Here is a 12,665-nt window from a genome sequence, read left to right as displayed (position 1 = left end):
CTCCATCAAGGACTGATTAATAGGAACATAGGGAACAGCTTTCTGCCAAGTCAAACTGTTATTCCACATAGCTCATTACTGCTTTCACTAACTGGGAGTGGCTCTCCAGGGTTTTTTGAGTAAATTTTCCCCAGCCCTACCTGGAAGTAACAGGGATTTAACCTAGGATCCTTTGCACGTGAAACAAGCATTTGTCCATTGAGTCACTTCCCCCCATTTGTTTTATAACTTTAATTCCTGGCTTTAGCTGTAAAGAGAAACTGCTTGGGACAATAAATAAGGAGATAGCTTTTCCCTAGTGATGGAGAAGCTCCCCAGCTCTGCTTCACTTGGCTTGGAAATGAACACAGCTAACACAATAGTAATTGGGGGAAATAACACAGTTCATTTCTGAGCCAGTGCAAATTGGCTAGCTCTCCCACCTGCTCTGACTCTGTACACCCCACCTAATCACATCCCCCAAACTCCCTCCTCACTCTTCCATTAAAAAGTACAGGTCTAGGGTAGCATTCCCACTGCAAAAGAAGAAGAGGGAGATTTTGCCCTCTCTTCCCCTTCCAGCACTCTTACATAGCAATTTTTTCTGCCTACTCAGCAGAAAATCCAGTGGAATTTACTACCAGGTAAATTGACACAGCATTGAAGGCTTTGTGAATCATAGTTTTTCAATGGGCAACTGGATGTTGGTGGTGGTAAGGTGGAAATTCTCATTTGGATCGTATTTTAATCCATGTAAGAGAAAAAAATGGGGACTCACAAGAAGAACCTCTTCTTTCCACAGGACAAGTACTTTTCAAACTGACATAACCAGCCCAAGAGGAAAGGAGTTGGGGTAAGATGTAACCATCTTACCTGCCTCCTCCTTAGATGAATTGTGGGACCTAGTCAGTGAGCAGCTGTGTAACACAAAAAACAGGGCTTACAGCTTTTATTAAGGAGATCTGTTTTCTTATTTGAGCTCTTTTACTCGCCATCCTGACCCTTACCTTGCTTACTGGCAACAATGGAAAAGGACAAGCAATGTTGTACCCCTGTATCACTTATCTTTTTTATTTCATATGGGTTATATCCAACTAAGTCATACTCAGAGTAAACCCATTGAAATAAGTAGGCTTAAGTTTGTCATGAGTTCACTGAGTTCAGTGGGTCTACTCTGAGTATGATTTAGTTGGAAGCAATCATGTCTGTATCTATTTGCATAATGGCCTCATGCTTTTCCTAGAGTAACAGTAAAGGGACCCCTGACCATTAGGTCCAGTTGTGGCCGACTCTGGGCTCATCTCACTTTATTGGCTGAGGGAGCCGCCGTACAGCTTCTGGGTCATGTGGCCAGCATGACTAAGCCGCTTCTGGCGAACCAGAGCAGCGCACGGAAACACTGTTTACCTTCCCGTCGGAGCGATACCTATTTATCTACTTGCACTTTGAGGTGCTTTCAAACTGCTAGATTGGCAGGAGCAGGGACCGAGCAACGGGAGCTCACCCATTCTGATCGGCAAGTCCTAGGCTCTTTGGTTTAACCCACAGCACCACCCGCATCCCTTTCCTAGAGTACCGGTAGTTCAGAGTAATTTAGGTGGGACTCCTCATTGTCGGCTATCCGTGCACTAATAGGTTTGGATCCAAGCTATTCAATGGGCTTTATGTTTCTTTCTTCTTCTGGCCAAAAGAGCTCTCATATTTTTTTCTCCTGTGGATTTGAGCCTTCTTAATTTCTCTAAGGAAACTCTGTCAGTTTGATTGCAAGTTTCAAAGAAATCCATTAGACATTCTTCTGCCACCAAAGTTATCTTCCACAAATGATGGATTTGTTCCTGCAGCAGATAACCCTTTAAAAACTCTTTGATCTTTACCTATGATGCTTGCAATGCAAAGCGACTAAGATTGCACCCTTCCTTTGAAGTGGGGTCTCCCTTCACATCAAAGAATTTAGGTGAGAAGAGAGATTTCCACACCTCATGAGGTTAGTTCATGAACAGTGAATGGACATTCAACATGGAGAGTTATTTGGTGATAACTCCTGCGAACTTGTTAATCACTGGAACTCATATCCAGCTGAAGCAGATGCCTGCATGTGTTGCTTTGTTTGCATGCTTTAATGTGAATTTGAACTGCAAGGAAGTAGGGTTTAATATGTTGGGTGATGCACAGATGTTTACATCTGTAGGAAATTAGTTATTATAAACCAAGCTGTGAGACCCCATTGGGTAGAAGTCACATGGCTCTATAAGACAGTCATCTCCTCTTGGCATTTTGTTTCCTTTCCAAACAAGTGTTAGTATTTGTGTTTCAACTGATATAGCGAACCACTTCCCTACAACCCAAGCAGCGCCTAGGGAACAAGAGACTTGGGGCTTATCCACACTTCCCCTTGTCCTACTGCTTGCCCCCACCCAATTCCACCAAGGAAAACTGTTCTTTAGTGTTCAACTGGAGCAAATTGCAATTGGGGTTTTTCTGGAGTGCCATTTGTTCTGATCTATCACTAAAGAGTGGGTTTTCCCTTGGAAAGGAGTGGGGTAGGGGAAAAAACACTCTGACCTGTGCCTAGAAAGTGTGGGTCAAACAGAACACTGCTCAGATCCATGCTTTCTAGGCATGGCATAAGTGTGAAGTGCTTTGTGAAAAACTTATAGTAGCCTGATCTGTAGGAAGACTTGAGAGTCCAGCCTTCTTCCAGTGGTATGGTCTGAAGGCACATGAAGCCACCACCTTGTTGAAACTATCTGCATCTGATCAGCACTTGAATGGGTGACCGCCAGGGAAACAGTGGAAGAAAAGTGAGGTAGCAATATCTCTCTCTCTCTCTCTCTCTCTCTCTCTCTCTCTCTCTCTCACACACACACACACACACACACACACACACTCAGTATCCTGCAGCGTAAGTTAGCTTTTATAATTCAGTGTTACTGTCTAATTTTTGCTTGTGAGCCTCTGTGCTTTTTCCCTAATAAATAGCATTTGATAAATTACTCCAGTAAAACCTTGGGAATTCAAGTGTTCTGTTCCCATTCTTTGGAGGCTTGTCCATCTATCTGCCAGTGCTGCTGTATTGCTTAGCTACAGAATAATTATGGAGCTTGAAGGTCCCTTAAAGATACAAAGGGTGTGCCAGGACATCTCTAGGGTTGCCTGCCTGATTAGACAAAAGGTCTATCTCAGCGGTCAGCAACCTAAAGCCCATGGGCTGGAAGCAGCCCACGGAGGTCATTTGACTGGCCCACAAGCTGCCCCTGAACCGAGTTGCCCGCTTGCATGCTGCACTAAACCATGTGGGAAGTGTGGGGACTCACTTCCGCAGCGCTGGAAATCGTGTCTGCGCAGATGCCGGAAATCGTGGGCGTGTATGCTCATGCGTACACGTGATCCGGCCCATGGAGGGATCTCCGTGGGAACGATCCGGCCCAGGAAAGATAAACCTTGCTGACCCCTGGTCTATCTAGTCCAGCACCCTACTTTTAACTATGGCCAATCAGCTGCTTCTGAAAGCCTCCAAGCAGGGTTCGAATGCAATAGCCCACTCCCACTGTAACCTCTCAGCAGTTGGCATTCAGCAGCTCTTTGTCTCCTCCAACTCTGCATTATAAAAGTGTCTGCAAAGGTGACATGGAGGCTGGCAACACCAATCCTGCCATGTGGTAATCCCTCACAGGTGACTGCGAGGGACAGCAGTGACTAGAGGAGGAATTACCACTGGCAGGAGTACGGAGAGAAGAAACGCCGTGCTGCATCTGCAGCAGCAGAACTGGACTCCTTCATCTGCCCCAGCTGCAACAAAGCATGTCTCTCCCACATTGGTCTCTACAGCCACAGCAGGCACTGCAACCATCCAGCAGTTTGACCTCAATCCCCGCCCCCAGGAGAACCCCTCCATTGTCTCCCAAGACAGATGGATGCTAACATCGTAGCAGAACCACATCTCTTGAGTGCCACTCCTGCCTCCTGATCCTCTAAGCTTCTCACTCATCCTGAGTAGCAGCTGGCTGAACATTTTGGCTGAGTGATGGGTGCAAGTGTTGCAACATCATCTTCTCCTACTCCCTACTGCCTCTCTGCTGCTACTGGTTGCAAACCCCTCACTTCTTTTCCCATACTCATTTTTCCTAGTCAAATACAGATGACAAGCCTTCTGGGTGTGGGCTACAGCCCATGATGGCTATGTCCTGCCTCCAGTGTCAGAGGCAATGTGCCTCTGAATACCAGTTGTTGAGAATTTGAAGTGGGAAGAGCACTACTGCACTCACCCTTATGTGGGCTTCCCACATAAGGCATGTGGTTCACCACTGTGAGAGCAGAATTCTGCCCTTGGCCTGATCTAGGAGCAAGACTCTTCCTATGTTCTTATGGGGTGCATCCTTTCTAGATTCTACACAGTGCACCAGTTGTACCTAACATAATCTTGAAAGTAGCAGTTCCTTGTTTTACTTTCAGGGTTGTGAGTCATTCTGCCTAAACATATTGACTTGACTGCCAAGCAACCCCTCCATACCTGGTTAAATAGGCACATACCTCTATATTGCAGAGGAATCTGGGTTATTGTTCCAGGTTCCACCCTTGATTTATGTGGTGGGCCTGTTGGGTCTTATAGTTTATTCACATGGACTAGAACAGTATGGCCCAGAAAGTACCAATAATTCTTTTGCATACCTGCAAGCTGTTTTTTGAAGGAGCTTGGCCAACATGGCTGATCTTCTCATTGAGAAACCCTAGTAAAGTCCAAGGAGTCCCACAGCTTAAAACCATGTGCAGCTACATTCTGTGATTTATCTCCTGCCTTCATCTTAACACAAACTGAAGTTCTAAAGTTTGGCAAACCCTTCATGTCTGATTTTAACCCCTTCTTCTGCTCTTGACCTGACTCCATCTTCCGGCCCATCCAGAATATCTCCCGTCTTATCCTTTAGGCTTATGTATGGATACAGCATAGATAGAGCATCTTCCTACTGTGCCTGACCCTTAAAAAATGGCTTCTCAGTTCTTCTTAACCATTTAGAAATGTGTGACCAGAGAGGGGAGTTTTCTGTGCCAGCAGTTGCTAAATGTGCTGGTGAAGCAGAAGCTCATCTGATGTATCTGCACATCTGAGATCAGAAAGAGCAGTTGCCACTATCTCTGCCGTACATCATAGCCATGTATTTATTTATTACAATTAATTACATCCTCCCTCTCAGGATGCAAATCCTTTCAGTGCAGTTTACAAGTAAACGAAATTGCATTTCTGCTGCAGTGCTTCTTCCAGCTCAGAGAAAGAATGCTTTCCTTTTAGCAGAATAAAGAAATTGGAGGTCCCAGCCTCAGCAGTCTGTGGTTATTGAGGATGCTGAAACCTCCATAGAATTTACAATCTACTCAGCCAGCAATATCCACTGCTTCCCCAACAGGTGTGGAGTAGGTAAACAAGATCAAAGTCTTGGCACTGTGAATGAATGGAGTCAATGCCTCTGTTTTCCACTGAACACGTTAAGTTCTATTATACTGATTCATACCACTGCTGCTTCTAGTTTGGGAGAGAGAATGTAGCTTAGTGGTAGAGCACATGCATTGTTTGCCAAAGAGCACATGCATTGCATGCCAGATTCAACCACTGGCATCTCCAGTTGGAAGGAAGAGGTAGGAGGTGATGTGAAAGAGTCTTCTCTGCCTAGGATCCTGGAGAGCTACTTCCAACCATAATAGGCAATACTGCACAAATAGCCTGTTCTGGAATGATGCCACTTCCCATGTCCATAGCTTTATACTATCTGCTCTGGCTGGCAGCAGTTCTCCAAGATCTCCAATAGAAGGAGGCTATTCTCAGCCCTATTACCTGAGAGCCCTTTTTGGCTAGAGGTGTTGAGTGCTGAACATGGCAGGGCTTCCATTCATACAATATATGCACTTCATTATTGAGCCATCACCCTCCCCAATGCTTGTCCCAAGACAGTTTGCTGCCCCAGTCAGCTGGAGTGACATCAGGGCCACAGAGACTATCCTTTTTTTAGGCGGGTGCACTGACTGTAGCTGATGGGGGTTGCATCTTAAATCATCTGGGGGGCACTACCTTGGCAAAGGCTGCTGCAATATGTGAAGCTTGAAATGGAAACATGAATAGGAGATGACAATGTCAGAGAGATTTGAGCCGATGGTGTACCAAACTAAATGTCAGTCATTTTTGAGAGGCTATTTTTGGGCACCTAATAATGCCAAGGGCTGGGGAAAGTCCCAAACCAGATGTGGCCTGCAGCCTTACCCCACATAGTCTATGTGCCCCTCTAGGCCTGCTCTGGGCTTTCAGGGTGCTGTGGGCCTGCTCTTTGCTCCTGGGCTTCAGTCTCGAGCGTTGCTTGTGCACACAAGGGAGAGGTGGGAGACAAAGCATGCACAGGGCAAAGCAGAGCTGAAACTTCAGAGGGAGGAGGAAGAGGCTGAGGCTATGGTGGCCTGGATGGTTCATGAAGAGCCTGCGTATTACAGTGTCTGAGAATTCTGGGTGTGCAGGAGGGTTTGTCCTCGAGCATCCTATCCAACCAACATCCTGTCTCCCAGGTGTGAGCAAATAGTGGATGTAATTGTCAGAGACAGGTACACCATTCCCTGAGCATCCTTGCACCCCCCCCCCCAAATTCTTGCTCAGAGGAAGCACTTCCACGAAAGAGTCAGGAAGGAAGTGAAGAGGAAAGCAACTGAAAATCATTCTGTTCTGATTTTAGTGTGCTACATGCACACATATCTGTAGAGCCTACTAGTTTGCTCTGAAACAGCTAGGTGCTTGAATACTTCCCCTTCCAGTTGTTTTACAACTACATAGAGAGCTGTGTGGCAGTGGGGCACTTTTACATACCAGGAGAAAATGAGGATGAATGTAACAGAAAGGAAGAACCTGTACTGTGATGGAAGAATGGGGCACCTTCAGGAGGCGTCAGGGGACACACAGGCCACAGGTTGACAACCTCTGCTGGAAGTCAATGGCCCTTCATGGGGGAGGGGAGGTTTTGCCCCAGTCTGTTTGCACCCCTCCCTCCCTCCTTCCCCCTCCCTTTCAGCCCACCATCAGCCCATAATTGCCCTGATCCACTTCTAGTCACAGGCAACAATTAGTGTCGGTAGACACAGCCCAGATAAATACTGCAATATGGATGGGATTAAGGACACATCCAGATGTGCGGCTGAAGCATCAGCTCTGCACACTGGAGGCTTTTGTGTGATAGATCAAGTGTCTGTTTCATTAAAAAAATTGCACTGTTGTTGTTGTTTTTTTGGTGGGAACCTCTACTACATAAACATACCTTTAAAAAAAAAGCTATACATGACTATCTTCACTACTGTCTCATGATGCAGACTGAGGAATTTACTGCTAATTGTTGGGTTTGAGACAGGGTCCAGTCATGATCAGCTGTATCCATTTAGTTCTCAGAAGCTTTTGCGGCCCCTCTCAATTCTTGGATGGTATCCTTGCCCCTCCCCTATCATGCTCACACAAAAGGTTGGCAGACAAAGTTTAATGTCCAGTGCATTTCAGACCTGGGATCCTTCATCAGGGAGTTTCAAATACAGAAATTCATTCTCTTCTAATACCCTCCTTTTCCCCTTCGTTTGTATATTTGCTTCCTGCTTCTCCCTCCATTCCTCAATTTGCTTGAGGTTTCCATCTTTGTGCTGTATTATCATGCAAACATGAAACCACCAGAGCAGCCTGTATCAACCCTTGGCTGTTTGCTGAGCAGGCCAGAAAACTAACTGTCTCTAAACCATGGAGAACCCCTGCCTGACACACACACACACGCCCCTTCATCCAGAATCCATGCCCATCTCAGTCTCTCCCTCTCCCAAATCCCTGTCGGCATCAACCTTCAAATTAAATCAATGCTTACTGCAATAGCAACAAACAACCCTGTCCCCCAATCTTCCCCACCAGGGAAATGAGTCTGTAGCAACATAGGGCTATGCCGGGAGCGGATTGGCGGGGGGGGGGCACTGGGCTGAGATCTCTGCCGGAGGATGGGGAGGGAGTGGAGACGTTTCACCCCAACAACTGGGTCAGGAGATAAAGCAAGCCGCTCAGACAGAACCTTGGTGCCTGACTTGCACACACACACACAGCGAGAGAGCCTGCTTCACCCAGTGCATCACTAGGGCCGTGCCATGCAAAGGGTTAATGCAGGCAATGCGCTGAAGGGATGTGGGCTGTGTGAGTGTTTGATCATTTGAAATCTCTCCTTCTCTCTCCTTTCTCCTTCGCATTCCATCAATCAGGGAGGTTGGCGCTGGGAACTGGGAGACCGAAAGCTGCCAGACGGTGGAAACTCTCTCGGCTCACACCAAGTGCCATTGCAGCCAGCTCTCCACCTTTGCTGTGATCGCCCAACTGCCCAAAGACCTGGTAAGTTTTGACAGAATGAGGGAGAGCAGGCTGGGCTCTCGGCCAGTGCCACATTCCTGCCTCCCACCAACGGAGGTGGCCCAACCCTGAGACAGGAGGGCCTGATAGCCAAATTAAAGGTGGCAGGGTAAGGAGCCAGGCAAGAGTAATGGCAACTCTGGCCCACAGGACACAAGCTCATCATTCAGCTTTGCATGTGTGCTAAGGGAAGAAGTTGTGAGTTTGCAAGAGGTACTGTGTGCTTTATGGAGGTCTACTGTTGTTAAGGGATGAGAAATTTTCAACAAGCCTACTATTGATCTGGACCAAAAGGTTGCATCCCTGCAGGGTGGTTAGGCTTAGTTGCATGTGCACACCCACAACTTTGTTGAACACTTACCCAGATTCCCTGTGCATGTTCTTGTCTACCACCTCTCTCTCTCTTTACCTTTGTCCCTGAGAGCTCTTTGCAAAGTCTGATAGTGTGGGCTATGTGAGCTGGAATGTCTCCTGGTTCGAATCTTACCTCCGCCCACTGTAAATTCACCAGGTAGCTGTCAGCCTCAGTTTCCAATCTGCAATTTGGGGGATAAGAATTCTGACCTGCCTTAAAGTGTTGCCGTAAGGATTACTGAGGTAAGGTTTAAAAGTGTGGAAAGTTCCCTGGTTCAAATGTTCCCTGGTTCAAATCTTTGCCACTGTGAATTCATGAGGTAGCTATACACAATACCTCAATCTCACAACCTCAATCTTGCAATTTGAGAATAATGAAATGTTGTTTATTATGTCCTACAATGAGTTGCCTTAAAATGTTGTTGAAAGGATTATTGAGGTATTATTATGTGGAACATTTTTCACACATCAAAGTGTTGATAGAAATACCAAGTTTTTATTAGTAGTGTTATTGTGTGTTGTTGCTGTTAGCATTACCATTATTGTTAAAATAGTAGATGTACTCATTTCTCCTAGAGATATAGATGGATCAGTCTGTCTCAAATAGTCTGTGTTAAACACAATTCCTCTCAAAGAATGCATTTTTAAACATCATCCCTCAAAAGTACACATTTAAAAAAAAACCCGAGAGCTGTATTGGGACATTTGGGATGTTCAAAAACCAGTGGATAACCAAGTTCTCATCCACACTCTAGTCTAGAGATATGGAACATAACAGATTTTATCAGAACTGACCAAGATCATATCCCTGAAGCATGCCTAAATTCTCCCTGAGTGCCTTTTCTTTCATGTGCTCGTGCATACATACCCAGAAACTTCACAAATGTCTTATTTGACACCACTTAATTTTCTTTTCCTTTTGCAAATAAGCAGTCACCTCTGTGATGTTACCACCCCTACCTTTTGAAAATGTTATAAGGGCATGTTCGAGCCAAAGTTAGAAGTACTGAAGGAGTGGAGAGGAAGGGAATGCCTTGCTTTCATGGAGCAGGCTGTGAAAGCAAGGCCTGTGGCTCATGCCTGAGGGGAAGACACAGCCTCCCAGCTAGGCCTAAACCCAGAGGTAGGCTGAAATTTCTCAGAAAACAAACCAAATATTATTGAAGAAAGGCAACAAGCTGGACTTTACGAGTACCGGTCATTCTCTCATAGCCCATCTCTTCCTCTGGTCATCAGTGTGAGCTAACAATACAGTTTTGCTCTATGTTAACAGAAGTGAAATTTCACAGAAGACCATTTTCTGATTTTTCTTTCTTCCACCTCGTCAATTAGTGACTAATAAGTCCAATAAATAATAATCGATAATAATAATTTTGTCCCCTCAACCAAAAATATTTGGTAAAATCACACCCACACTATTTGTGCCATCCATAAATAGGGTGGAGAATTTTGGAAGGCTGTTTCATGCTGGCCTTACAATAACTATTTGCAGCCTGATCTAAACCTGTATCATTTCCATGGCAACCATTAGGCCCCTGCCAGCGATGGGCTTGCACTAAGGGACAGTGATACACACACACATCTGCACACACATGACCACGTTCAGTATGCGAAAGAACAGAGATAGCTAAGCCTCAAGCTGTAGTTGGGGAGGGTGGGGTGGTAATTTGCAAATGTATATCAACAAGCTCCCCTCCCCAGTTTTTCTGCCATCCCTTCCCACTGCTGTTGTACCCCACTCAGAGTCTTGTATCCCTCTTCTCATTGATCTAAGGAGATGCAAAATAATATTTAAGTTGGTGGGGAGTAAAGGTAGCCATTTGGACCCATAAGAAAAATCACAGCGTCCATAATAGAGGATTTCCTTTATAGCTCAATCAAAATGTGACAAGGTTTAACAAGGTTTAACAAAATGTGACAAGGTTTCAAGTTCTCCAGAACTCTTCATTAGGCTAAATCACCCTTTGCCAATCTGATTCCTTTCCTATGTTTTGGACCACAACCCACTGATGGAATTTGTAGCGTAAAACAAAGGAAGGGACCAGGTTGGCAAAGACTGGACCAAGGGCTAATCAGACAAGTGCTATGAGACTAAAGTGGTTTGGCTGATGGGGAAAACGCAAGAGTCTGTGTCCAGTCAAAGTCTTGAGAGGGAATGGGCAGGAGGTGGGAGACATTTAAACAAAGCTCTGTTTGGTGCTATTATGCAGGCTTCAGATTTATTTAATTGGTTGGTTCATATTTGAAAATATAAAAAACAGTGATAATCAAGTAATTACTGGTAATTGCGATGCTAATGTTATTGTTTGCCATCCTGGGACTTCTGAGTGAAGGATGGATTATAAATACCTAAAATAAATTCATTCCATATCACAGGCATTTTTAACCCACTGTTCATCAGCTGATCGATCCCAGGGCAGGTTGCCATAGTTTTTAATACAACAAAAATAATCCAGCAAATAAATGCAGGGAAAAGAATAAGAATTAAATTCTTTTGCAGTATAAAAGAAACAACCGCAGCAAATGTCCAGGCAAACAGATATGGTTTAACATGGCACCAAAATGCCAAGGCTGCTACTTCTGGGGGGGAGAGCATACCATTATCAGGATGCCTGCCACCACCGAGAAGGAGGACATTTGAAAAAGTGCTTCAGCACATGTGCAAAGTGCAGGTTACCTTTTCCCTGAACAGTGAGCGGTGAGAGTCAGCTTCCCACACACATTTGCAAAACACTTCAAGGGCGTAGGTTTTCTGTTTAGAAAGACTTGAATCGCCAACTCTTTCCTATGGCAGTGACTGTTCTCTCCCACTCCTCACCTCCCCCACTCCCCAACATCTGCTCCCTTTGTCTCCTCTCTGTGCCTACCTCCTCCGCTCTCCTCTTCAGCAGCCCCCTTCACCCTTCCCATTGTTTCCACCCTCCTACTTTCTCTCTGAACTCTTCCCACTTCCAGACGCCTTTAAGTAGATAATGCCGTAGATAATGTGGATCTATTCTCTGCAGCGTTTCTCACCCCCCACGCGCGCCCGTTGCTAGAGTGGTAGAAATTTATAAGAGTTATTAGCGAGCCTTCAAAGCATTAATATGCTTAGCGATGGGGAGGAGGAATAGAGAGCCCGTGCCAGAAGCAAATGGGCAACCATCTTGGGGGCGTGCTTGGGAATCCTCCTCTGCCACGCTGGCGACGCCGCTGAAGGCAGGGGAGAGAGAGGAGCTTTGCTTGCATCCCTTGGTCACAGGCCTCTTTCATGCTCCCCTACCCAGGCGGGGTCATTGGTATTCCGGAAGCATGCCCTATTGGCAAGGAGATGGAGAACCACCCTTAAGGAATGCAGAGAAGCGGCAATGGATTCTCTCCCCTTTCCCTCCCTCACCCGAGACCTCAAGCCATGTGCCACAGGAAGCAAAACAGAAGAAGGTGGCAGGGAGAGATTGGGTTATTCAGAGATGCAGACCTTCTTGCTTGACAGAGAAGGGGCTGTACTTCAGAGAAGGGAGCAGGCTTTAGCCACATGCCTGCCAAAGGGGCCCTCAAGCTGTCCCATTTCTCCCTCATCTCAACAGGGACCAAAGACCAGGCGCAAACTGGTTTTGTAAGAATTCTTCTCTGGTGCTACTCCCCCTAACCCAACCCTGGGAACTGGAAGAACATATGAACAGCATTGCTGTCAGGCCAAAGACCCATTTAGTGCAGCAACTTGCTCTCAAAGGGGCCAACCAGATTCGTATAGGAAGGCCATAAGAGTTGTAGTTTGTGGAACAGGAATTCCCAGTGCCATCACTAAGCTACAATTACCACATTTGTGTGTATGTGCATGTACATAATGCTTTCTGCATGAAACCTCGGTCCCAAGTTATTAACAAGTGTGGTGAGAAGAATCTTGGAGCCAGATCTTTAATCTAGCCAGTTTTACCCCTGCCAGTCAGTTGGC

At 45.9% G+C, this 12,665-nt stretch overlaps 1 protein-coding gene across 10 annotated transcripts in view; it reads left to right on the top strand.

Moving 5' to 3' along the window:
* The window catches only part of ADGRB2 (adhesion G protein-coupled receptor B2), a 161,883-nt gene that overhangs the window by 111,577 nt on the left and 37,641 nt on the right, over positions 1-12,665 (top strand). For all 10 annotated transcript variants that reach the window (XM_082232767.1, XM_082232772.1, XM_082232771.1 and 7 more), the window contains one exon: positions 8,233-8,359. In XM_082232767.1, coding sequence (XP_082088893.1) covers positions 8,233-8,359 — 127 coding nt within the window. The remainder of the gene's footprint in view (positions 1-8,232; positions 8,360-12,665) is intronic.

This window comes from Podarcis vaucheri, assembly GCF_965113315.1.
Source record: "Podarcis vaucheri genome assembly, chromosome: 7".
NCBI classification, from domain to species: Eukaryota; Metazoa; Chordata; class Lepidosauria; order Squamata; family Lacertidae; genus Podarcis; species Podarcis vaucheri.
Note: the sequence above shows the minus strand (reverse complement) of the source record. Positions and strands in the feature narration are given on the sequence as shown.